This window comes from Narcine bancroftii, chromosome 5 (assembly GCF_036971445.1).
Source record: "Narcine bancroftii isolate sNarBan1 chromosome 5, sNarBan1.hap1, whole genome shotgun sequence".
Lineage (NCBI taxonomy): Eukaryota > Metazoa > Chordata > Chondrichthyes > Torpediniformes > Narcinidae > Narcine > Narcine bancroftii.
In genome coordinates, this window is record NC_091473.1 from 162,002,015 (window position 1) to 162,029,867 (window position 27,853).

Sequence of the window (27,853 nt, forward strand, 5' to 3'; positions counted from 1 at the left end):
TCTTTTGAGTCCTCCAGACCAGTGAAGTCTTCCATTAAAAATGAGTAATGTTTTTTTATTATGGAAAAATGTTTTGGAGTCTTTGAGCATCTTCCAAAGCAATTCAATATTATAACTGTTATATATTTTAGATAATGGGTTTTAGTAGGGGTAGTTGGGGAGGTCGGGATTAGTTGGACTTTTTAGGGTTTTTTCTTTTTTCTTTTATAAATAAATCAGCTCTGTAATAATGTGATTTATTATTTTATTAATTGTCATGTGTTGAATTTAAATAAAATATTCAAAAAAATACGCAAGTTTAAAATTGTAAAAATAAATGTTCTCTAAAGTAACACATGAACCTTTGTTGAAGATGGGGGTGAATATTCAGCCAACGGAGCGCCTTGGTCAGGCTTTGCTCGTGGCAGCTGTTTGACTAAAGTTGTGTGAATCAGCAATGGCGTCACCCAGGATGAAGAGCTGGTTCATGCCGCTCGCTGTTGGGGTGACTCTCCTACATTGTCTTCTTATCCCTGCTTAGTAAGATTCTCCCCAGACAGAGGCTATATTTGTAAACTTGGTTGGGGGTGGGGATGGGGGGAGGTGGATTAATTATCTATAATGTTATTGTTTGTCTTTTAAACTGTTTATTCTTAATAGAGGTGTATAAGGCATTGTAAGAGTAAGTCTCAACCAACCAGAAAATACACTTATTCGGTATCCACCAATCCCCATAAGTGCCAGATACCAGGAGTTTTATTGTATTTATGTATTTGAAATGTAATTTATTCACAATACTTGGACTGTAATTTGCCACTAAACAACAAATTTTGTGATATGTTCATGAATGTAAATTCTGATTCTGAACTCTCTCACCTCAAGTTCGTCTAAAGCAAGTAGGTTGCTCCTGGGATAAGGTGAGACAAACTTAATGCACTATTCCAAATGTTCCACCTACTGTAATTCAATCCCATGCAACCGGTGGGTGCAGGAGGGGAGTGAGTGAGTGGGAGGAGAAGTGGAAGGGGAGATTTCTGAACAAACGCACCACTTTGGGTTTGAAAGGAGGCTCCACTTCCCTCTTCTCTAACGCTGTCCAGTTCACCGTTTTGAAGAAGTTGTGCTGTTTGATGTTTCCACAAACACCGAGCCTCTTCAGTGGGTCCCGTTCAAAGAGCTGAAAGATTGGAATGCAAGCAGATTATAACATCAACTTTGGGGCAGGGTTATTCATTCATCTGAGTTGTGATGAAAGGTCTCCAAAGCCAAGAATGGCACAGTTGGTGTAGCAGTTAGCGCAATGCCTTTACAGCACCAGCGATCGTGACCAGACTGGGGTATGAATCCCACGCTGTCTGTAAGGAGTTTGTACGTTCTCCCTGTGTCTGTGTGGGTTTTCTGCAAGGGATCCAATTTTCTCTCACAGCTCAAAACATACCAGGGTGTAGGTTAATGGGGTGTAAATTGGGTGGCACGGACTCGTGCTGCATGCCTAAATTTTTTTAAAAACGACGATATAAAATATCCCAAGGAACTTCACAGACTCATCCAATAAAATTAGCCTGTCATCTGCATGGAAATGTCTGAGCACAGTGTCCAGATGACAGGACTGCGAACATCCAAAGTGGTCTAGAGAGCTAGCTGGGAACAGGAAGACCAAAATGTGTCCCTCCTGTCCCTGGGGAGGGTCGCTGGAAGAAGAGGGTCCTGAGGTGCGGTGAGGGTCAATGGGACCTGTGGAGGGTCACAAGGTCATGGAATGTCACAGGTAGGGGAAGCCCAGCTGGGACCTACTTTCTCCAGAATGTCCTTGGATTCCTTGGTGATCCAGCGTGGGTAGTGTGGCGTGTCCACCCGGATAGACTCGAACAGCTCATCCTCGTCATCTCCATGGAAGGGGGACTGGCCGATCAACATCTCATACAGCAGCACCCCAAATGACCACCAGTCCACAGAGAAGCTGTACTTCTGACCTTGTAGGATCTAAGACAGAGAGAGGTGTCAAGGAGCAGAATGTGGGGTATAAATGCAGGGGAGAGGAGAGGGAGGGTTTGGGGAGGACAGATGGTAGAGGGGGAGGGTAGTGGGGAGAGGTGGGTGGCAGGAGAGGATGGGGGAGGAGAGAGAAGGTGGGAGGGAGGGAAGATGGGTGGAGTGAGAAGAGTGGTGAGGGGGAGGGGATGGATCAGAATGGTAGAATCCTTTTGGGTTGAATTGAGTAATGGTAAAGGTAAAAGGACACTAATGGCCCAAAACAGTAGCCAGGATATGGATTACAAAATACAACTAGAAATAGAGAAGGCAAATCGGAAAGACAGCGTTACAATAATCATGGGGGATTTTAACGTGAAAGTAGATTTGGGAAGATCGGGTCTGTACGGGATCTCTGGAGAGAGAGTTTGTGGAATGCGTACGGGGTGGAGATGGATTTTTGGAGCAGCTTGTTGATGAGCCCATCAGGGGATCGGCTGTTCTGGATTGGGTGGTGTGTAATAAACCAGAGGGGATTAGAGAGCTTAAGGTAACAGATCCCTTCAGAGGGAGTGATCAGATCACAAAATGATTGAGTTCACTTTGAAAGGGAGAGACTAAAGTCCGATGTGTCGGTATTTCAGTGGAATGAAGGAAATTCAAGTCACATGAGAGAGGAACTGGCCAAAGTTGATTGGAAAAGCCACTAATGGGGAAGACAGCAGATCAGCCATGGTGGGAGTTTCTGTGAGAAATGAGGAGAGTTCAGGACAGGCATGTACCAAAGGAAAGAAATATGTGAAAATGAGACAATTGTGGCCGACGAGGAAGTTAAAGCCAAAGTCAATGCGAAAGAGAAGGGCAGACAAGAAAACAAAAATTAGTGGGAAAATAGAGGACTGGGATATGTTTAAAAACATTTTTATATATATTGTTCATAATATCTATGTTTTCACTGTAATGCTGCCGCAAAACACCAAATTTCATGATTTGTTCATGACATTAAATTCTGATTCTGAAAACATAGAGAAGATAACTAAGGTGTTTTTTTAAAATTTTTTTATTTTTCACACTATAAACCACATTGATCAAGATATAAACATTTTTCTTTTCAAATATATAGTGTCGTTTTCACCCCCCCTCCCTCTTCCCATCCCACCCTCCCTACCTCCCCTCCCATTCATTTAAAGTTCAGAATCTAAAATACATTAAACCTGTCAAACAATGTTGTCACTCAATAAAAATAAACAAGAAGTTCCACTGAGTCAATTCTTTTCATTTCCTTCTCCTTCTGTCATTTTAGGTGGTAGATGTCCCCGGTAGGTTTTCTCTATTGTGTTTCATGTATGGCTCCCATATTTGTTCAAATATTGTAATATTTCTTAAATTATGTTATTTTTTCTAGTGGAATACATTTATTCATTTCTATATACCATTGTTGTATTCTCAAGTTATCTTCTAATTTCCTGGCTGACATAATACATTTTTGTGCACCATCCAAATCAAGTCCAAATTCTTTGTTTTTTATGTTACTTAGGAGGAAGATCTCTGGGTTTTTTGGTATATTGCTTTTCGTGATTTTATTTAATATCTGGTTTAGATCTTCCCAAAATTTTTTCACTTTCTCACATGTCCAAATTGCATGAATTGTTGTTCCCATTTCCTTTTTACAGCGAAAACATCTGTCAGATACTGTTGGGTCCCATTTATTTAACTTTTGAAGTGTAATGTATAGCCTGTGTATCCAGTTAGATTGTATCATACGTAACCTTGTGTTTATTGTATTTCTCATAGTTCCAGAGCATAACTTCTCCCATGCTTCCTTCTTTATCTTTATGTTTAAACCTTGTTCCCATTTTTGTTTAGTTTTACCATTTGTTTCCTCATTCTCCTTTTCTTGCAGTTTAATATACATATTTGTTATAAATTTTCTGATTATCATTGTGTCTGTAATCACATATTCAAAATTACTTCCCTCTGGTAACTTCAGACTGCTTCCAAATTTGTCCTTCAAGTAGGATTTCAGTTGGTAGTATGCCAACACTGTATCTTGAGTTATATTTATTCTTCATTTGTTCAAAGGATAGTAATTTATTTCCTGAAAAGCAATTTTCTATTCTTTTGGTCCCTTTTTTCTCTCATTCTCTAAAGGAAAGGTTATCTATTGTAAAAGGGATTAGCTGATTTTGCGTCAGTATTAGTTTTGGTAATTGGTAATTTGTTTTATTCCTTTCTACATGAATCTTCTTCCAAATATTGAGCAGACGATGTAATACTGGAGAATTCCTACGTTGTACCAATTTTTCATCCCATTTATATAATATATGTTCGGGTATCTTCTCCCCTATTTTATCTAGTTCTAATCTAGTCCAATCTGGCTTTTCCCTTGTTTGATAAAAATCTGATAGGTATCTTAATTGTGCAGCTCTATAATAATTTTTAAAGTTTGGCAGTTGTAAGCCTCCTTGTTTATACCATTCTGTTAATTTATCTAGTGCTATCCTCGGTTTCCCTCCTTTACATAAAAATTTCCTTATTATTTTCTTTAACTCCTTGAAGAATTTCTCCGTCAAGTGTATTGGCAATGCCTGAAATAGGTATTGTATCCTTGGAAAAATGTTCATTTTAATACAGTTTATCCTTCCTATTAGTGTTAGTGGTAAGTCTTTCCAATGCTCTAAGTCGTCCTGTAATTTTTTCATTAGTGGATAATAATTGAGTTTATATAGATGGCTGAGGGTTTTATTTATTTGTTTACCTCGGTATCGTATTGGTTGCATTTGCCATCTGAATGGTGATTCTTTCTTAAATTTTGAGAAATCCACATTATTCATTGGCATTGCTTCACTTTTATTTGCGTTAATCTTGTAACCCGACACTTCTCCATAGTCCTTCAATTTCTTATGTAATTCTTTTATTGATATTTCTGGTTCTGTTAAGTATACTATAACGTCATCTTCAAATAAACTGATTTTATATTCCTTGTCTTTTATTTTTATCCCTTTTATTTTATTTTCTGTTCTTATCAATTCTGCTAGTGGTTCTATAGCTAACGCGAACAATAAGGGTGATAGTTGGCATCCCTGCCTTGTTGATCTGCTTAAGTTAAATTGCTTTGATATATATCCATTTACTGTCACTTTTGCCAATGGCCCCTTATATAATGCTTTAATCCAATTAATCTGAATGGGTCACGTCTCCAGAATGGAGGACCATCGCCTTCCCAAGATCGTATTATATGGCGAGCTCTCCACTGGCCACCGTGACAGAGGTGCACCAAAGAAAAGGTACAAGGACTGCCTAAAGAAATCTCTTGGTGCCTGCCACATTGACCACCGCCAGTGGGCTGATAACGCCTCAAACCGTGCATCTTGGCGCCTCACAGTTTGGCGGGCAGCAGCCTCCTTTGAAGAAGACCGCAGAGCCCACCTCACTGACAAAAGGCAAAGGAGGAAAAACCCAACACCCAACCCCAACCAACCAATTTTCCCTTGCAACCGCTGCAATCGTGTCTGCCTGTCCCGCATCGGACTGGTCAGCCACAAACGAGCCTGCAGCTGACGTGGACTTTTTACCCCCTCCATAAATCTTCGTCCGCGAAGCCAAGCCAAAGAAAGAATCCAATTAATATACTCCTCTTGTAAACTGAATTTTTGTAATACTTTGAATAAATAATTCCATTCTACTCTGTCAAAGGCCTTCTCTGCGTCTAAAGCAACTGCTACTGTTGGAGCTTTATTCCCTTCTACTGCATGAATTAAGTTAATAAATTTACAAATATCATCTTTTTTTAATAGATCCAGTTTGGTCTAGATTTACTATTTTTGGTACATAGTCGGCTAATCTGTTTGCTAATAGTTTAGCTATTATCTTATAATCTGTGTTAAGTAAAGATATTGGTCTATATGATGCTGGTGCGAGTGGATCTTTCCCTGTCTTTGGTATTACTGTAATTATTGCTGTTTTGCATGAATCTGGTAAGCTTTGTGTTTTATCAGTCTGGTTGATTACTTCTAGGAGGGGAGGAATGAATAAATCTTTAAATGTTTTATAGAATTCTATTGGGAATCCATCCTCTCCTGGTGTTTTATTATTTGGTAGTTTTTTTATTATCTCTTGTATTTCTACTATTTCAAATGGTTCTGTTAATTTATTTTGTTCCTCTATTTGTAATTTTGGTAGTTCAATTTTAGTTAAAAATTCATCTATTTTGTCTTCTTTCCCTTCGTTTTCAGTTTGGTATAATTGTTCGTAGAATTCTCTGAAGTTTTCATTAATCTCCGTTGGATTACATGTGATTTGTTTGTCTTTTTTCCTTGATGCCAATACCATTCTCTTAGTTTGTTCTGTCTTAAGCTGCCATGCTAGAATTTTGTGCGTTTTTTCTCCTAGTTCATAATATTTCTGTTTTGTCTTCATTATGTTCTTCTCCTCCTTATATGTTTGTAGTGTTTCATATTTTATTTTTTTATCTGCCAATTCTCTTCTTTTTCTATATTTGCTATTTCCCTTTCCAACTGCTCTGTTTCCTGATTGTAGTCCTTCTTCATCTTGGTTACATAACTTATTATTTGCCCTCTGATGAACGCTTTCATTGCGTCCCATAGTATAAATTTATCTTTCACTGATTCCATATTTATTTCAAAGTACATTTTAATTTGTCTTTCAATTAATTCTCTAAAATCCTGCCTTTTAAGTAGCATGGAGTTTAATCTCCATCTATACATTCTTGGAGGGATGTCCTCTAACTCAATTGTCAATATCATGGGTGAGTGGTCCAATAATATTCTAGCTTTATATTCTGTTTTTCTTACTCTGTCTTGCATACGAGCTGATAACAGGAATAGGTCTATTCTTGAGTATGTTTTATGTCTACCCGAATAATATGAATATTCCTTTTCCTTTGGGTGTTGTTTCCTCCATATATCCAAAAGTTGCATTTCCTGCATCGATTTAATTATAAATTTGGTTACTTTGTTCTTTCTGTTAATTTTTTTCCCAGTTTTATCCATATTTGAATCCAAATTCAGGTTGAAATCCCCTCCTATTAATATGTTCCCTTGCGTGTCTGCTATCTTCAAAAAAATATCTTGCATAAACTTTTGATCTTCTTCATTAGGTGAATATACATTGAGTAGATTCCAAAATTCCGAATATATCTGACATTTTATCATTACATATCTCCCTGCTGGATGTATTATTTCCTCTTCTATTTTAATTGGTACATTTTTACTGATATAGCTATTCCTCTAGCTTTTGAATTATATGACGCTGCTGTTACATGTCCTACCCAATCTCTCTTTAATTTCTTGTGCTCCATTTCAGTTAAATGTGTTTCTTGCACGAATGCTATATCAATTTTTTCTTTTTTCAGTAAATTTAGTAGTTTCTTCCTTTTGATTTGGTTATGTATTCCGTTAATATTTAAAGTCATATAGTTCAACGTAGCCATTTCATACTTTGTTTATCTTTCCTTTCCGTTTCCTCATCACCTTTCCTTCTTATCCATTTCTGCTTTCTTGTTTTGAACACTTTATAAGACAACATTTCTCTTATTCTCCTATCTAAAATTTCTTTAACCCCACTATCCCCTCCCCTTCCTGAGTTGCCCTTTATCCCTTGTTGGGCAACCACATCTCCCCTCTCCATTTGGATTTGTGAATTCACTCACAAGCGTGAACTGAATTTGCAGTGACCGTAACTCCTCCCCACCCAGCCCCCCCCAGAAAAGATTTCAATTTTCATAGAAAACAAAGGTCACTCTCTTAATTCCCTCCTTACTTCCTCTCTTCCCTTTCTTTCTCTTATTAATTCTTATCTATACTCTATATATTTTCCTTTAAATACAGATACACTCATGTACACACATATATACATACACACACACACACACACACACACACACATATATATACATATACAAGTACAAAACAGGCAGAGAGATGAAGACATGTAACGAGAGTAAAAATGACCACGAACTATTTTACTCTCGTTACATGTCTTCATCTCTCTGCCTGTTTTGTAGTTGTTCTGCAAATTTTCGTGCTTCCTCCGGATCCGAGAATAGTCTGTTTTGCTGCCCTGGAATAACTATTTTAAGTATCGCTGGGTACTTTAGCATAAATTTCTATCCTTTTTTCCATAGGATTGCTTTTGCTGTATTAAACTCCTTTCTCTTCTTCAGGAGTTCAAAACTTATGTCTGGATAGAAAAAATTTTTTTGACCTTTGTATTCCAGTGGCTTCTTGTCTTCTCTTATTTTCTTCATTGCTTTCTCCAATATATTTTCTCTTGTTGTATATCTTAAGAATTTTACTCAAATGGATCTTGGTTTTTGTTGTGGCTGTGGTTTCGGGACTAATGTTCTATGTACCCTTTCTATTTCCATTTCTTCCTGTAATTCTGGTCTTCCTAGGACCCTGGGGATCCAATCTTTTATAAATTCTCTCATATTCTTGCCTTCTTCATCTTCCTTAAGGCCCACTATCTTTATATTATTTCTTCTATTATAATTTTCCATTATATCTATTTTCTGAGCTAACAGTTCTTGTGTCTCTTTAACTTTTTTCTTAGATTCTTCTAATTTCTTTTTTAAATCCTCTACTTCCATTTCTACGGCTGTTTCTCGTTCTTCCACCTTGTCCACTCTTTTTCCTATATCTGACATGACCATCTCTAATCTATTCATTTTTTTCTTCTGCACTTTTAATTCTTCTTTTTTCACTAAATTCTTGTAATTGCCATTCTTTTACTGATTCCATATATTCTTTAAAAAAAAATATCCATTGTCTTGCCTTTCCCTTCTTCTTCCATTTCTCTATGTTCTTCTTCTTCTTCCTCTGGGTTGGTCATCTGTTGTTTCCTTGTTTTCTTTTTACCCTCTTCTTTCTTGTTCTCGTTGTTTTCTATGTTCTCTTCCTGTTGTTGTGTTGCAGCTGTCATTCTCAGCTGCGGAGATCGACTCCTCAGCTGGTCTCCCCTCCCGTCAGTGTTTTTTTTCATGCGCATAGCGCATGCGCGACTTCTCGCGGATGCGCGGTTGCGCACTTTTACTTTGCTCCGCGAGCCATTATTGTAGTCCCGAGCTCGGGACTTCAACTGACCTTAGGGAGCGGGCTTCTCTCTCCGCGGCGGGCCTCCTCGGACAGGTACAGCCTTCACCTTCTTCTTCCGACGTTCTTTCTTCTTCTCTTCTTCCCGTTGCTTTCGACTTTTCTTTATTCGCTGCCATTTTCTTCCCACCTTTACTTTCACTTTGTTTTAATTTTTATTTTTGTGCCTTTGTGTTTTGTGTGTTTTTTTTTAAACTTTTCCGGAGAGGGCTGGAGTTCCCTGACCGGCCACTACTCCATCATGTGACTCCTCAACTAAGGTGTTTAGGAAGGAGGTTAGCAAATAATATCAAAGGGTGAAAGCGTGACCAAAGTAGACATCAGACACTGGAGAAATTGCAATGGGAGACAAGGAGATAGCAGAAGAACTGAATGAATAATTAGGATCAATCTTTACTGTGGAAGACATTAGTAGCATACCAGACTCTCATGGTTCTCTCAGAAGAAAAGTAAATGCAGTCAAGATCACAAGAGAGAAGGTACTTGGGAAGCTAGATGGTCTTAGGGCAGATAAGTCTCCTGGTCTGGATGGAATGCACCCTCGGCTTCTAAAGGAGGTAGTTGGAGTGATTGTGAAGGCATTGGTAATGATCTTCCAGGAATCGATGGTGTCTGGCATGGTCCCAGTGGACTGGAAGATCTCCGCTGTTTAAGAAGGGAGCGAGGCAGCAGAAAGGAAATGACAGATCTATTAGTCTGATGTCGGTAGTTGGGAAGCTGTTGGAGTCGATTGTCAAGGATGAGGTTACGGAATACCTGGAGGTGCATGAAAAGATAGGCCCAAGTCTATTGTAAATTAAATTATTTGGATTATGGAATAGATGGCTTTGCGGCTAAATTTGAAGATGATACCAAGATAGTAGGGAGGTGGGGCTGAGGATACTGAAAGGTTGCAGAAAAACTTGGATAGCTTAGGAGAATGGGCAAAGAGGTGGCAGATGGATTATAATGTTGGAAAGAGTACGGTCATGCACTTTGGTAGAAGAAATAGACAGGCAGACTATTATTGAGATGGGGAATTAGAATTCAAGCTTCTGAGGTGCAAAGAGACTTGGGAGTCCTTGTGCAGGATACCCTAAAGGTGAACCTCCAGGTTGAGTCGGTGGTGAAGAAAATGAATGCAATGTTGGCATTTATATCTAGAGGAATAGGATACAAGAGCAGGGATGTGATGGTGATACTCTATAAAGCACTAGTATGTCCTCACTTGGAGTACTGTGTATAATTTTGGGTGCTGTATTTGAGAAAAGACGTGCTGGTGTGGGAGAGGGTTCTGAGAAGATTATGAGGAATGATTGTTGACTCTTGGACTGTACTCGTTGGAGTACAGAAAAAGTTTGGGGGGACCTCACAGAGACATTTCAAATGTTGAAAGGCCTGGACAGAGTAGATATGGCAAGAATGTTTCCCATGGTTGGGGCGTCTAGGACAAGGGGACATAACTTCAGGATAAAAGGATGTCAATTTAAAACAGATGCAGAAAAATTTCTTTAGTCAGAATGTCATGAATCTGTGGAAATGAGATTACTGGGTGTATTTACAATATTTGATTAGTCAGGCTATCAAGGGTTACAGGAAAAAAGCTGGGGAATGCGGCTATCGGGGAATGGATCAGCTCATGATTAGAATGGCGGACCAGTCTCGATGGGTCACTGGGCCTACTTCTGCTCCTACATCTTGTGAGAAGGAGAGGAGGGAGGCTGAAAGGACAGAGAGGGGGAGAAAGAAAAGAGGAGAGAAGGGGAGGGAAGAGATAAGGGGAGGAAGAAAGGAGGGGGACAGGAGGATGAAAGGAGAGAAAAGAAGAGGAAGGAAAGAAGAGGGGAAGAGGGGAGAAAAAAAGGAAGGAAGGAAGAGAGAAGAGGAAGGTGAAGAATAAAGGAGGGAGGAAGAAAGGAGGAGGAGAGGGGAAGAAAGGAGGGGAGGGGGAGGAAGAGGAGGGGAAGAAAGGAGCGAGAAAGGGGAGGAAGAGGGGGTGAAGAAAGAAGGGAGGATGGAAAGGAGGGAATCGGGAAGGAGAGGGGTAGAAGAGAGAAAGGGGGTACAGAGAGGAGAGAGGAAGAAGAAAAAGTGGAAGGCGGGGAGAGAGATGGGGAGCTGAAAGAGGAGTGAATGAGAGAGGAGGCAGTGGGAGAAAGGAGGGGGAAGGAGAGAGGAGGGTGGGAACCATGTTTCTGAGCACTGGGAGTGTTGAGAGGCTAACCTTCGGCTGAGGGACTAACCTCAGGGGCGATGTAATCTGGGGTCCCACAGAACGTGGTGGCACGATTGTCCATGAAGATGTTCTCCTTACACATGCCAAAGTCGGCAATTTTAACATGTCCGTCTTTATCTAACATGACGTTATCCAGCTTAAGGTCCCTGGAATGCAGAAAGAGTAGGTCATGCCAAGGTGTTGCTTGACTCTCAGCTCAGCACTAAGCAAAGGGCACCCTCAGGCCCATCCCAACTACCTGACACTCACCGATAAATGATGCCCTTGGAGTGAAGAAACTGCAGACCACAGATAATCTCTGCCCCATAGAACCTGCAGAGGCAGAGAGGGACATCAGATCATCAGCCAACTGAGGGAGAGGGAGTGGAGGGTGGGGTTGGAGAGGGGAGGGAAGGATGTGGTGGAGGACAGGGAAGGGTTTGGGAAGGGAAGAGGAAGAAGGGTGAGGGAAGGGGAGTGAAAAGGAAGAGGGTGTGGGAAGAGAAGGGGAGGGAGGAGAGAAGAGGGATAGGATGGAGAGGAGGGAGCAGGTGAGAGGAGAAGAGAGTTTATGAAAGCCTTCAGTTGGTGGACAGTTGCAAGTGTTGAGTTATCTGTGGATGATTGAGGTGGTGGGTAGGTTCTGATGGATCCTGGGCTGGGAAGAGCACAGCCACAAAGGAGGTGTGGAGAGGGCAGTTTGGAACGGGACAGGGTGAGTAAAAGATGTGGAGGATCTGTCCAGGCACTCATTTGGAGTACTGTGCAGTTTTGAGTGCTGTATTTGAGAAGAGACGTGCTGGTATTGAAGAGGGTTCAGAGAAGATTTACTGGAATGATGCCAGGAATGAAAGGGACGACTGTCAGCTCTTGGAGTGACTTGTTGGAGGAGAGAAGGATGAGGGGGAATTTCATAGAGACATTTCAAATGCTGAAAGGCTTGGACAGAGTAGTCGTGGCAAGGGGAGTCTCGAATAAAAGGGCATAACTTAGAAAGGCATCAATTTAAAACAGAGAATCATGAGTCTGTGGAATATTGCCACAGGTGGTATCAAGGGTTACGGGGAGTGGGGCTGAGTGGGAGGATGGATCAGCTCATGATAAAATGGCAGAGCAGACTTGATGGGCTGACTTCTGCTCCTATATTGTGGTCTTGTGAACTGTGAGATCAGGTGGAGTTGCTCTTTTATAGAGTGGAGGTTGTGTTCAGTAGAAGGTGAGGTGGGAAGGTTAGGAGGATCTGTGCTTCCTTAGGGACTCCGGAGCCCAAAATGCTACTTACATAGCTCTGTACAGATCAAAACGGCCCTTCTCCTGAATGTGGAACATGAGATCTCCTCCATTCAAATACTCCATTACAAAGAACAAATGTTCCTGCCAACAAACATAGCCACAGTCATCCTCAGAGAACTCAGGGTGAGCACCACAGGTGCAGTACAACTCCACATACCCACACATTCCCAGTCAGCATGAAGCGTCCCACAGCCTACAGGGGTCATTGACTGTCTCCGATGGGCTCTACGTCAGAGAAACTGGGTGCAGACTGGGAGATCACTGCATTGAGCACCTCTACTCTGTCCACCACAATAGAGTGTATGTCCCAGAGGTCACCCATTTCAAATCTCCGCGTCATTCCCTTGCTGACATATCTGTCCATGATCTCATGCACTGCTAGACTTTTTACTGCAATCACAGCATCTGCAGATTTTTGTGTTTCACTCCTGCACCCAACATATTCCTGGGTCCTCTGAATACTGAGAATCCCAACACTGAACCCCACCACCCAGTCGCCCTGTCTCCTCAATGCCCCACCCCCTCCCCAATCCGATTGCCCCTTCCTTGTCCCTCCCACCATCGTGTCCCTCCCCCTGCAACAACCCACTCCTGCCCACCAACCCTGTACGCTCCCCACAGCGATCCGTAAGAGCTTCCGGTCAGTGGGTACCTTGGTTTGAAAGGTGGAGTAGAGGTGAGTGAGGAACGGATTGTCCCAGGCCAGAGCCAACACCCGCTTCTCAACCATTGTGCACTCCACGTCATCGTCCATGAGAACCACATCTTTCTTCAGGACTTTCAGTGCAAAGAACTCGCCTTTCCCTTTCAACTCAGCGAGCAGCACCTGGCATTAACGCAAGAAACAGGCCAGTCACCAACCTTCTGACAGAGGGTCCTCTCCAAGAGAAATGCTTGCCAACTGCTCTCTCGGGAAGTTCCCTGCACATTCCAGGCAATTATCAGGCAAAACGAAGAACACGGCCTGGTCAAATTTGCCAAACCAATCGCTCAAAATATAGAGATACACAAATACCCCCTCCTGATAGCTCCCCCCCCCCTCCTGAGGGCCTTGTCCACACAGGCAGTAGCCATCCTCCGAAAGAAACTGTCTCCTCGATAGTTTCTGCTGCTGCACCAACAATATACTCACTTTGCCAAAGCTTCCTTTCCCCAGCACTTTGTGTAAAGTGAAATTCTCGATGGTCATCTTCCTCGTCAGATCTTCACGCAGACTTTGTCCTCGCTGGGGTGGTTTTGGTGAACTTTCCTCCCATAATTTTCCATACTGGTTATTATCTGAAAACAAGTGGCAGGGATGAGAGCAGCAGGCATTAGAGATGGTTAAACTCCAGTCAATGGGACAGGCACAGCCCCATTCACCAGACTCCTCCAGGGAAGCAGAATTAAGCTATTCAGCTCATCGCCTGCCCCGCCTTATCATCATGGCCAATTTTCTATCCTTATCAACCCCATTCTCCTGCCTTCTCTCCGTAACTCTTGATTCCCTTCCTATCTAAGTCTGTCTTAAATATCCCCAATGACTTGGCCTCCTCAGCTGTCTGTGGCAATGAATTCCACAAAATTCACCACCTTTGGGTAAATAAATTCCTCCTCATCTCCATTCCAAAAAGATTTTTTGTATTCTGAGGCTGTGCCCTCTGGTTCCAGTCTCCTCCAACACATTCTCTTCACATTCACTCCACCCAGGTCTTTCAGTGTTCATTGGGTTTCAATGAGATCCCTCCTCATTCTTCTAAACTCCAGCCAGTACAATCAATCCCAGAACCTTTAACTCCATGGATCATCCTTGAATACCTCCTCTGGATCCTCTCCAATGCCAACACATCCTTCCTTCGATGTGGAGCCCAAAACGGCTCTCAACATTCCTTGTGCTCTGACCAAAACCTTACAGAGTCTCAAAGTCACATCTCTGCTTTTATATTCTATCCCTCTCAATGAATTCTAGAATTCCACTTTGTCTTCCTACATGCAAGTTAACCTTTAGGGAGTCTTGCACGATGACTCCTAAGTCCCTCTGATTTCTGAATTCATTGCTCATTTAGAAAATAGTCAACGTCTTTATTCCTTCCACTAAAGTGCTTGATCATACACTTCTCTGCACTGAACTCCACCTGCCATTTCCTTGCCCAGTTTCAAAGTCCTTTTGCAGACTCAATGCTTCCTCACCTCTACCTGCCCCTCTTCCAATCTTGATATCGTTCACGAACTTGGCCACAAAGCTATCTAATCCATCATCCAAATCATTGATATATAACGAGAAATGAAGCGGCCCAGCACTGAGCCTTGAGGAACTCCACAGGTCATCGGCAGCTAACCAGAAAAGGCCCCTTTTATCCCCACTCTCTGCCTCCTGCCAGCCAGCCAATCTTCTCTTCAGTATCTTTCCTGTAACTCCATGGGCTCTCATTTTTCTGAGCAGCCTTATCAAAGACCTTTTGGAAATCCAGGTAAACCACATCCACTGATTCTCCTTTATCTGGCCTTCCAGTTATTTCCTCAAAGAATCCCAACAGGTTTGTTGGGCAAGATTTCTCCTTCAGGTCACCAAGCTGATTTTGGCCTGTTTTACTCCAAGTACACTGATACCTCGATCTTAATAATAGATTCTAACATCTTACTAACTGCCGAAATCAGGCCAACCAGCCTATAATTTCCTGTCTTTTGCCTCCCTCCTTTCTTCGAGTGGATTGACATTTAGAATTTTTCAATCCTCCAGAACCATTACAGAATCTAGCAATTCCCGAAAGATCACTACCAGTGACTCCACAATGTCTTCAACACCTCTTTCAAACCTAAGGATGTAATTCATCTGGTCCAGGTGATTTATCCACCACCACAGACCTTTCACCTTTTCCAGCACCTTCTCCTTGGTAGTACCAACTACACACACTTCTGCCCCTTGACACTATAAAACTTCTGGCACACTACTGGTGTCTACTGCAGTGAAGAAAGACACAAAATACATTAAATTTGTCCACCACTTCTTTGCTCCAATTAATATCTCTCCATTGTTGTGTTCCAGCGGATCAATGCTCACCCTCATCTGTCTTTTGCTTTTTATATACCTGAAGAAACATTTCAAATCCTCTTTAATGTTGCAGACCAATTTACCCTCAGATTTCATCTTTTCTCTCCTTATTACTTTTCTCATTGCCTTCTGATGCCCTTTAAAAGCTTCCCGATCCTCTTGCTTCCCAGCCAATTTTACCATATTGTATACTGCCCATTTTGCTTGTATGCTCTGACTTCCCTTGTCACCCACAGATGCCTCATCCTCCCTTTCTTAACCTCAACATGCTCCAGCACATTTGCCTGTTCTACATTGACCTTCCATTCATCAAGGTCCCTTTCCCTGGTAGCAAAGTATTCATTAAGGACCTCTCCTACCTCCTTAGCCTCCAGGCACATTGTCCCCCTTTATCCCTGAGCTATCCTATCCTCACTCTTCTGTTCTTCACATACATGTAGGATGCCTTGGGATTTTCCTTTATCCTTCTCGTCCCCCATCCAGCTCTACTAAGAGCCATTTAAGTTTCTTCCTGGTGACCATACAGTTCTCAGGAGCCCCTCCTGATTTTTGCATCCTGGACCTCGTGTATGCTTCCTTCTTCCTCTTGACAAAATGCTCACCCTCTCTTGTTAAGCATGGTTCCTTTACCATAACCATCTTTTCCCTGTCTCAGTGAGACAAACCTCTCCAAAACCTGACACAAGTGGTCCCTAAACATCCTCCATGTAAATTCTGAGCTTTCTCCCGTGAACATCTGCTCACAATTTACTCTCCCCATTTCCTGCCTCATTCCATTATAATTAACCCTTCCCCAATTGAACATTTTCTCATGTCATAGAACCTAGAAATCTACAGCACATTCCAGGCCCTTCAGCCCACAGTGTTGTAGTGATCTAATAACCTACTCTAACACCTGCCAAGAATTTCTCTCCTGCATAACCCTTCATTTATCTCAGTTCCATGTACCTCTCTAATAGTCTTAAAAGATCCTATTGTACCTGCCTCCACCGCCGTTGCTGGCACCCATCACTCTCTGTGTGAAAAACATACTTCTTAAATTCCAACTCCAACCCTGTACTTACTCCCAAGCCACTGAAAACTATGCCCCCTCGTTTATCCATTTCAGCCCTCAGAATAAGCCTCTGGCCATCCACACGATCAATGCCTCTCATCATCTTGTACACCTCTATCAGGTCACCCCTTATTCTCCGTCACTCCAAGGAGAAAAGACCAAGTTCACTCAATGTATCCTCCTAAGCCATGCTCTCCAATCCAGGTAGTAGTCTTGTAAATCTCTGCACCCTCTCTAGAACATCCACATCTTTCCTCTAGTGAGGTGACCAGAACTGACACAATATTTCATGAGGGGTCAAACCAAGTTCTTATACAGCTGAAAAATTACTTCACTCCTCTTGAGCTCAATCCCATGGCCAGCACACCATGCGCCTTCTTTACAACACTATCAACCTGCGCAGCACTTTTAGTGTCCAATGGATTTCTCAGTTCGACCACACTCTCTAGAGGTCTCCTAATAACATTGCATTCTGCCTTCTGATTTTCTAGAATGAACCACTTCTCATTTTTCTGGGTTAAACACCATTTGTCACCTCTCAGTCCAGCTCTGCATTCTATCAATGTAAACTCTGGTAACCCTCCAGACTATCCCCAACACCACCCACTTCCATGTCATCCACAAATTGACTAACCCACCCTTCCATTTTCTCATCCAGGTCATTCATAAAAATTGCAAAGAGGGGAGATGGTGGGCCCCAGAGCAGATCCCTGTGGAACACCACTGGTCACTGACCACCATGTATCACCTACTCCTGTCTCTGTCCATGTCTGTGCTAAAGGTCTGGGACATGGTCACTGTTTCTGAAATGCTTCCCCACTGAGAGGTCCCCCTGACCAGGTTCATTGTCCAGGCTGAGCTCCAATGGGCCATTTCTTCACATGGCACAAGCATACAGCCCAGGCACAACACATCTTAGCCAGGCAAAACTTGTCACAACCACCAATCTATTAATCAACCATCAATTCCCCAAAGTCTTGGTGGTTCAGGAGAGCTCCTGTACAACTCCCCATCAAGTGGGGATCAGCAGTCATGTGGGACAGGTACCAGTGTAGTCCAAGTTTTGTGTTCCAAATCCAGGCATGTTGAAAGGCTGATAAATGCCGATGTTTGAATTGTCGGGGAGGCTGCTGTCAGACTTCCGGGTGGATGATTTCTGCGAGAAATACAAAGATGTTTTTAAAACGGTGAACACTTGAGCCGTCAAGTGGAGAGATGGTTGGGGAGGGTTAAGGAGAGATTTAATCAAAGTTTTCAGAAATCAGGAAGAGGTTTCATGGAATAAGTATGGGAAACTTTTTCTCGTGGCAGGAGAGTGTGACCAGAGGACACGCAATGAAGGTGACTGGTTAAGGGAGCAGAGGGAAGAAGGTAGAATGGTCCCTAGAGGGAGCTGTTGCCATCTAGGACACAAGGTGTGAATGAGCAGTGGGATCAGATTCAACAGGAATAACTGGAAAAGCACCAAAAGAATAAAGATTATGTAGGTGATGTCGTGGGCAGGGCACTGGGATGATTGCAGGATGGCAGCAATGGGGCAAAGGGTTTCCTGCTATGCTCCAAGGGAAGGGGCAGTGCATTGTGAGGGACAGGAGTGGGGCAGAGAGTGATAACATTCAAATAGACTTCAGTGGAGTCTGCCTCCCCTCCACTGGGCCAATGACGGACTTTGCTCAAATAAGATTGAAAGAGTGCAGAGAGTGGTGAAGTATGAACTAGAAGGGCCAGAAGTCTTGTTTCTGTGCTTTAGTGTTCTATGGAAATGATGCTTGACCAATCTTCTAGAAATTCTTTTGGTATGTTACCAGTAGAGAGGACAATGGTGATCCAGTTGATGTGGTGCTTTTGGACATTCTAAACAGATTGTTGTGCAACATTTTAGAGGACATGACACCCTGATGTGGACAAAGTAGGAAGAAAGCAGTTACTAGTCAGGTAACTCAGGGTTCAGTGCTGGGACCGCAGCTGTTTACAATATATATTGATGATCGAGATCAGATGTTTTCAAACTTTTCTTTTCACTCACATACCACTATGCCACATAGATGCTCTGTGATTAGTAAGGGATTGTTTAAAGTGGTATGTGGGTGGGAAGGGAAGGTTGAGAATCACTGCTCGAGACCCAAAAGTTATTGAAATATTTTGCTTGAGAAAAATTGTCATTGGCTCATTTCCTTTCGAGTTATGAAACTGGACATGAGTCAATTATGTACGATTAAAAAGGTGGTTTTCAAAACTATTTCTTTCCATTCACATACCACCTGAAGTAATTCCTTACTAATCACAGAGCACTTATGTGGTAAATGATTACTTAAGTGGTGTGTGAGTGGAAAGAAAAAAATTTGAAAACCACTGATCTAGATGAAGAAATTAAATCTAATAAATGTAAAATTTGCAGATGACATTAAGCCTGGTGAATGTGTGAGGAAGATTCCAAAAGACTGCAGGGTGCGTGGAACAGATGAGGAGAGTGGACATGTGTATAGCAGATAGTGGTTACAGATGGTTCATATTCTGCATGGAGGTCAGTGACCAGTGATGTTCCACAGGGATCTGTTCTGGGACCTCTCCTCTTTGTGGTTTTTATAAATGACCTGGATGAGGAAGTGGAAGGGTGGGCTAGTAAGTTTGTGAATGATGTGATGTTGTGGATCATCTGCAGGGTTGCCAGAGGTTACAAAAGGCCATTGATAGGATGCAGAGCTAGGCTGAGAAATGGAAGATGTCTTTTAATCCAGAGAAGTGCTTAATTTTGGTCAGTCAAATTTGAAGGCAGAAATCAATGTTAATGGGAGGATTCTGATCAGTGTGGATGAACTGAGTGATCTCCATATGAGGTGTGAGGAAGATTCCAAGAGGCTTCAAGGTGGATGGGACAGATGAGGAGAGTGGACATGTGTATTGGCAGATGCGGCTTAATATAGATAAATGTGAGGTTTTCCATGGGGACAATCACAGACAGGCAGATTACTATCTGAATGGTGAGTAATTGGGAAAAAGGGGAGGTGCATCAAGATCTGGGGGTCACAGTGCGTCTGTCAATAAAGGGTGGAATGTCAGGAGGTGAAGAAAGCAAATTGCATGTTGACAGCACATTTGGTGTAGTGGAAAGCGCAACGTTATTATGGCACCAGCAACTCCAGATCGAAGCTGCCACTGTCTGGAAGGAGTTTATACATCCTCCCTGTGTCTGGGTGGGTTTCCTCCTACCTTTCAAAAATGTATGGGGGTAATAGGTTAATTGGGGTATTTGGGTGGCACCAGCTCGAGGGCTGGAAGGGCCTGTTACCGCGCTGAATGTCTAAACTTATAAAAATTAAAATTTATAAGATTTACTTTGAGAGGTCACACCTCAAGGGTTGTGTGCAGTTTTGGACTCCTAATCTGAAGAAGGACATTCTTGCTATTGAAGAAGTCTCACAACATATGAAGAGAGACTAGAGTTAAACCAGTGGTTTTCAAACTGTCCCCCTAATCTCACATTCCACCTTAAGTAATTCCTATGCCATAAGAGCTCTGTGATTAGTAAAGGGTTGATTAAAGTGGTATGTGGGTGGAAAGAAAGTTTGAAAACTACTATTTTAATCATATCTAACTGACTTGCTATGTGCACGGTTTCATAACTCCAAAGGAAATGGGCCAGTAACAATTTTTCTCAAGCAAATTATTTCAGTAACAATTGGGTCTAGAGTAGTGATTCTCAACCTTCCCCTCCCACTCACATACCACCTTAAAGCAATCCCTTACCAGCCACAGAGCACCAATGGCATAGGGATTACTTAAGATGGAATATGAGTGGAAAGAAAAAGTTTGAAAATCACTGATCTAAGGATAGGCCAAACCCAAGTGATTAGAGTTTTTTTTCTTAGAGAGCTGTGAACTTGCAGAACTCCCCACAATGCAGTGTTGTTAGATATTTTCAAACGAGGAATTGGATGTGGTCTGAAGGGTGAAAGGGATCCAGGGGTTACGAAGAGGGAGCTGCAGGGATAGGGCACAGAAATCACCTGATCAGTCACGAACCTACTGAATTGTGGAGAAGGCTGGAAGGGCTGAATGGCCTTCTCCTGCTATTTTCTCTGTTTTTGTGGCTAGGGTGGCAGTTAGGATCCAGTGATGGATGTGTGGACTGAAACCAGGAGCCCTGAGCATTCTTACCATGCTGATCTGGTTCAGTGCCTCAGCCATCAGCTTCTGGTTGATCCCACAAAGATTGGCCACCTTGCTCCGACACTTGTGGTGCACGTTCATTGCACATTCTGCAGCAGAGAAAATGCAGCGTTACCATGCCAGCAGGGTGACCCACAGCAAACCCGCTGACCTTCACTCACAGCCCCAGACATTACCTTCACACTTGAGCCCCTGCTTGACCAATCCCCACAGCAAGCTGCCACAGTGGTCACAGAATGTTGGACTCATGTAGTTGTACACTTTAAACCTGTGTGGAACATCGATTTTGAAACGCTCCTTCTGGAACTGCAGAACAAAAGGTTGGAGAGAGAGAGCACAAACACTTCAAACCAGGGGCTTGGAGTCACTTCAGGAGGCACTAGCAAAGGTGCTGAGAACATGGAAAACACACGCTGGAGCAGGTCATTCAGCTCCACTTCCTGGCATGAACCCTCTGATTTGAGGAATGTTTGTCAGCTCTTGGATTGTACGTTGGAGTATAGAAGGTTGGGGAGGGGGAACACCTGATGGAGACATTTTGAATGCAGAAAGGCCCAGACAGAGCAGATGTGGCAAGGTTGTTTCCCATGGTAGGGGAGTCTAGGATAAGAGGACACAACTTCAGGATAAAAGGCATCAATAAAAAACAGAGATGCGGAAAAATTTCTTTAGACAGAGGGTTGTAAGTTTGTGGAATGTTGCCAGCGACTGTGGAAGTGAGGTCATTGGATATATTTAAGGCAAATTTTTCCCCCAAATATTTTATTTATTAATTTTAAACCACAATATGAATCACATTACATAAGTTTGAAATTTGTATATAAAAAGTATTATTTGTGGTATATATAAAAAGATAAAAAGAAAACCCCCTCTACCTAACCTCTCCACCCCATCCCCTCCCCCGACCGAAACCCTTGTGTAGAAAAAAGAAATAAGAGAAAAGAAAAGAATTGGAAAGAGAAAATAAAAAGAAAGAAACAGAGAATCCCAGGAGGATAAACATTTAAAACATAAATTCTAATTGGAGGTTACCAAGAAGTGGGACCTTCAGAGAGCTTTAAACGTACATAACCATGTAAATAAGGGTGCCATATTTTCCAGAACAGATGAAATTTATTTCGCAGACTATAGGTAATCTTCTCTAACAGTATACCACTACAAAGTTCTGCATACCATCTTATTTAAGGCAGATACTGACAGCATCAAGGGTTACAGGGAGAAGACCAGGCAATGGAGCCGATCAGGAGAATGGATCACCTCATGATTGAATGGCGGAGCAGACATAATGGGCTGATTGGTCTTTTTCTGCTCCAATTTCTTGTGATCCTGTGATTTGCATAAACATCAGAACATGAGAAACAGGAACTAGAGCCAGCTAATCAGACCCTCATTCACTATGAAACAGGGGTCAGCCAATCAGACTCTCGAGTTAGCCTCACCACAAAAAAGGAACTGGAGTCAGCCAATTAAACTCAAGTCTGCCCCAACCACTCCATTCACAGCTGATCCAAACACGGACTGAACATCATGGAGACCGACAGCAGGGAAACAGGCCTTTTGGCCCAACTTGTACATCCTGTCCAAGCTAGTTCCATTTGCCTACATTGGGCCCATTTCTCTTGAAACCTTTCCTTGCCACATACTTGTCTCCATGTCCTTTGAATATTACATCCATACCTGCTTCCCCCTGTGAAAGGAAGATGGCCCTCAGGTACTTTTAAATCTTTCCCTAATCACCTTAAATCTGGGCAACGGATATTGTCTACATGGACTTTGATACAGTGTTCGACAAAGTCCCACATGGAAGGATGATTGAGAATGGATTCATGCCCCTCATGATTTTATAAACCTCTAAGGACCTCTTTCAGCTTCCTACACTCGAGGAAGAGAGTCCCAACCTACCCAACCTCCCCGTGTAACTCAGGCCTGGAAACATTCTTGTGAATCCTTTCTACATTTGATCCAGATGGGCCTGCTTTTGTTTGTCATCAATATTAACAATGTGGATGTCAATATAGTTAACTTGGTGAGTAAGGTTGGGGATGAAACCAAAACTGATTGACTGTAAAATGGTGGACAGTGAAGAAGGTGAACAAAGATGACAGGAGGGTCTAGATGAATAGGGGAAGTGGGCCAAGGAATATTACACAGTCAATGTAGGGCGCCGGGATGTGTTGTAGAGCAAAGTACAGGTACATACAGTGCCCTCCATAATGTTTGGGACAAAGACCCTTTTATCCTTTACTTGCTCGTGTTTCAGTTTTAAATTTGTAATCAAACAATTCATATTGATTAAAGTGCATATTGAATATTTTATTCAAGGTTTTTTGTTCACATTTTGGCTTGACCAAGTAGAAATTACAACACTTTTTAAACATAGTTCCCCATTATTTCAAGGCATTATAATATGTGGGACATGAGAATGGTATGTATATTAGTCATGTTTCGTACTCTGTTGCATGCAATGACTGCTTTAGTCTATGATTCATAGACATCACCAGATGTTGAGAATCTTCTCTGGTGATGCTCTGCCAGGCCTCTACTGCAGCCATCTTCAGCTCCTGCTTGTTTCAGGCACTGGTCCTCTGAAGTTTTCAGATTTCAGATTTATCGTCAAGAATACATACATGACATCTCTTACAATCATGAGATTCTTTTTTCTGCGGGCGAGGCAGAATTACCACTTTTTGTAAGTCCAAAAAAAGTGTACACAATGTACACATATAAAGAACTCTAAACAGATAACGAATGTAAACAAACTGGGCAATATAGAGAGAATAAACAAAACAACAAAATGCACAAGTAAGAGTTCTTAAATGAGTTTGTCGTTGATGGGGAGGGGTAGCAGCTGTTCTTGAACCTGGTGGTGGGAGTCTTGTGGCACCTACACCTCTTTCCTGATGGCGGCAGCGAGAACAGAGCACATGATTGCTGCTGCTCTCCGATGGCAGAGTTCCCTGTAGATGTTCTCGATGGTGGGGATGGTTTTGCCTGTGATGTCCTGGGTTGTGTCCTTTTGGGGGGGGGTTTACATTCAGAGGCATTGGTGTCCCCATACCAGACCGTGGTGCAGCTGGTCAGTACACTTTCCACCATACATCTGGAGAAATTTGCCAGGGTTTCTGGTGTCATACCAAACCTCCGCAAACTCCTGAGGAAGTAGAGGCACTGATGTCCTTTCTTCACGATGCCATTAGTGTATTGGATCCACGAAAGATCCTCCAAGATAGTAACTTACAAGAACATAAATTTGCTCAATCTCTTCACCCCTGATTTCCCAATGATCATTGAATCTTACACCTCTGGTTTTCTCTTCCTGAAGTCAACAATCAACTCCTTGGTTTTGGTGGCATTAAGTGCAAGGTTGTTGTTGGTGCCCCATTCAACTATTTTTCAATCTCCCTCCTGAAGGTGTTATTGTCGTACCAAGCCACACAGTCATAGGTATATAGTGAGTCGAGCAGGGGGCTAAGAACACTTCTCTGTGGTACTCCGGTACTGATGGGGATTGTGGAAGAGAAGTTCTTACCAATCCTCACTGATTGTGGTCTGGAGGTGAGGAAATCCATGATCCAATTACACAGTGGGTGTAGAGTTTCAGGTCTTGGAATTTGCTAATCAGTTTTTGGGGATGATGGTGTTAAATGCCATAAAGAGCATCCTGATGAATGAATCTTTGCTGACCAGTTTTTCCAGGGCTTTGTGTCGAACCAGTGAGATGGCATCCGCCACAGAGCTGTTGCTATGATAGGCGAACTGAAATTAATCCATGTTGCTACTCAGACAGGAGCTGATATACTTCAACACCACCTTTCAAAACTCCGTTGATGTATGTGCTACTGGTTGATAGTCATTTAGGCAGGTTACTACATTCTTCTTGGGCACCGGTATGATTGATGCCTGTTTGAAACAGGTGGATACTATGCCTTGCTGGAGTGAGATGTTGAAGATATCCATGAATATATTGATAAGTTGGTCAGCACAGATTTTAAATAATCAGCTGATTACTCCATCCAGACTGGATGTTTTCCTCTGCATGTTGGAAGACATGCTCAATTGGATTTAGATCGGGTGACTGACTTGATTTTCCAGTTTTTAGCTTTTAAAAGTTCCTTTGTTGCTTTATGAGTCTGTTTGGGATCATTGTCTTGCTGTCGGATGAAGTGCCGTCCAATGAGTTTGGAGGCATTTGCTCAAACTTGAGCAGATGGTTCGATACACCTCAGAATTCATTTTGCTACTGACATCAGCAGTTACATCATCAATGAAGATGAGTGCGTCAGTACCTGTGGCAGCCAGACATGCCCTGGACGTTACATCCCCATCATGTTATGGTGAGGATATAATGGGTGCGGTGGATAGAGGGGAACAGGTTGATGTTGTATATTTGGATTTCCAGAAAGCGTTTGATAAGGTGCCGCACAAGAGACTTATCAGTAAGTTACAGGAAAGTGGAGTCCAGGGAAGTATATTGGCCTGGATTGAAAATTGGTTGTCTGACAGGAGGCAGAGAGTCGGGATAAATGGGAGTTTTTCAGGTTGGCAGAGAGTGGTAAGTGGGGTGCCGCAAGGGTCAGTGTTAGGCCCACAGCTGTTCATCATTTACATTGATGACTTGGAGGAGGGGACAATATGTGGTGTAGCCAAGTTTGCAGATGACACCAAATTGAATGGAAGAGCAAATTGTAATGAGGATCTGGAGAGCCTGCAGAAGGATATAGTTAAGATGGATGAGTGGGCAAAGGTCTGGCAGATGGAGTACAATGTTAGTAAGTGTGAGCTAAGAAAAATAAAAGAGTTGAATATTATTTAAAGGGTGAAAAACTACAGCATGCTGTTGTGCAGAGGGACTTGGGAGTGCTTGTGCATGAATCACAAAAAGTTAGGTTGCAGGTGCAGCAGGTTATTAAGAAGGCAAATGGAATGTTGGCCTTCATCGCTCGAGGAATTGAATTCAGGAGTAGGGAGGTAATGTTGCAACTGTATAAGGTACTGGTGAGACCGCACCTGGAGTACTGTGTCCAGTTCTGGTCTCCATATTTGAGGAAGAATATACTGACTTTGGAGACTGTCCAGAGGAGGTTTACTAGGCTGATCCCTGGGATGAAGGGGTTGACTTATGATGAAAGATTAAATCGTCTAGGATTGTATTCGCTCAAGTTCAGAAGAATGAGAGGAGATCTTATAGAAACATATAGGATTATGAAGGGTATGGATAGGATAGATGTAGGAAGGCTTTTTGAGCTGGCCGGGGAAACTAAAATGAGAGGACACAGTCTCAAGATTCGGGGGAGTAGATTTAGGACAGAGATGAGGAAAAATAGTTTTTCCCCCAGAGAGTAGTGAATGTTTGGAATTCTCTAACCAGGGAAGTGGTTAAGGCTGCCTCATTAAACATATTTAAAATTTGGTTAGATAAATTTTTAAATGATAGAGGAATTAGGGGATATGGGGAGAAGGCAGGTAGGTGGAGTTAGGTGATAAATTAGATCAGCCATGATCGTATTGAATGGCGGAGCAGGCTCGATGGGCCATTTTTGGCCTACTCCTGTTCCTACTTCCTATGTTCCTATGTTTCACAGATGAGGTGGTATGCTTTGGATCTTTGGTAGATCATTTATGCCTCCACACTTTGCTCTTGCCATCTCTCTGATACAGGTTAATCATGGTCTCATCTGTCTACGACCTTTTTCCAGAATTCTGCAAGCTCTTTTAAATACTTCTTGACAAACTGTAATCTGGCCAACCTGCTTCTGTGGCTAACTAATGGTTTGCAACTTGCAGTGTAGATTCTGTATTTCTGTTCATGAAGTCTTCTGCAGACGATTGTCATTGACATCCACACCTGCCTCATAAAGCTTGTTTCTGCTCTGTTGGACAGGCATTTGGGGATTTTTCTTCATTATAATGAGATTCGTCTGTCATCAGCAGTGGAGTCTTCCTTGGAAGACCAGTCCCTCTGCGATTACTGAGATCACCAGTACACTCTTTCTTCTTAATGATGTTCTAAACAGTTGATTTTGGTAATCCCAAGGTTTGGGTGATATAACCATATAACCATAACCATATAACCATAACCATATAACCATTTACGGAGCGGAAACAGGCCATGTTGGCCTTTCGAGTCTGCACCGGTTCACTGATTTTGTGCGCCCTCTTCAGGCATTGGTCCCGGCAGATCTTCATTCAATAACGATGGGCGAATTCAATGCAGGTGGAATCAGATAATAGCAAAACTATGAGCAAACAGATTGGCTGTCTGCGTACCAAAAATAGTAAAACTTGACGAAACTGGATTTATTAAGAAAAGACAAACAATGGACAATATCTCTAAGTTCATTAACTTAATCCATGCAGTACAAGGAAAGAAGACTCCAACAGTGGCGGTTGCTTTTGACGCAGAGAAAGCGTTGACAGGGTAGAATGGAATTATTTATTTAAAGTACTACAGCGGTTCAACCTACCAGAGAAATATATTAATTGGATTAAACCATTATATAGGACCATTGGTCTCTTGAGTCTTGTTGTTTCAGCCTCATAATGGCTTATTTGACTTAAAAGGTGATCAAAATCTTAGAAGCAAGCCGAGCTCTCTTATACCTGCATCAATTAAGTAATTAAACATACCCGAGTCCTCACAAACACCTGTGAAGCCACATGTCCCAAATATTATGGTGCTCTGAAATGGGGGAATTATGTATAAAAAGTGCTGTAATCTCTACACGGTGAAACCAAAATGTATACAAATAATCTTAAACAAGGTCTGGAATGTTCACTTCAAATACACATGAATTGTTTGATTACAAATTTAAAACTGTGGAGAACAGGAATAAATAAAGGAATAAAGTGTCTATGGAGGACATTGTACTAAAAATACAATGCTGGAGAAAGTCAGCAGGCCAAACAGAGTAATTTATAGAGCAAAGATAAAGATACAAAACCAACGTTTTGGGCCTGAGCCTTTCATCAAGGTGGGTAGGTGCTGGAACAAAATGGTGGGGGGAAGAGCAGTCCCACAAGCTGGAAGTAGTAGGTGGATAAGGGAGGGA

The 27,853-nt window shown here is 42.3% G+C and overlaps 1 protein-coding gene across 3 annotated transcripts in view; it reads right to left on the reverse strand.

The window, feature by feature from the left end:
• Nucleotides 1-27,853, reverse strand: part of LOC138764116 (protein kinase C delta type-like) — a 108,946-nt gene that overhangs the window by 2,977 nt on the left and 78,116 nt on the right. For all 3 annotated transcript variants that reach the window (XM_069939518.1, XM_069939519.1, XM_069939520.1), the window contains 10 exons: nucleotides 20,981-21,110; nucleotides 20,793-20,893; nucleotides 17,682-17,790; nucleotides 13,682-13,827; nucleotides 13,202-13,375; nucleotides 12,539-12,630; nucleotides 11,527-11,589; nucleotides 11,285-11,423; nucleotides 1,774-1,962; nucleotides 1,028-1,156 (listed from right to left, as the gene is read on the reverse strand). In XM_069939518.1, the coding sequence (XP_069795619.1) occupies nucleotides 1,028-1,156; nucleotides 1,774-1,962; nucleotides 11,285-11,423; nucleotides 11,527-11,589; nucleotides 12,539-12,630; nucleotides 13,202-13,375; nucleotides 13,682-13,827; nucleotides 17,682-17,790; nucleotides 20,793-20,893; nucleotides 20,981-21,110 (1,272 nt within the window). The remainder of the gene's footprint in view (nucleotides 1-1,027; nucleotides 1,157-1,773; nucleotides 1,963-11,284; nucleotides 11,424-11,526; nucleotides 11,590-12,538; nucleotides 12,631-13,201; nucleotides 13,376-13,681; nucleotides 13,828-17,681; nucleotides 17,791-20,792; nucleotides 20,894-20,980; nucleotides 21,111-27,853) is intronic.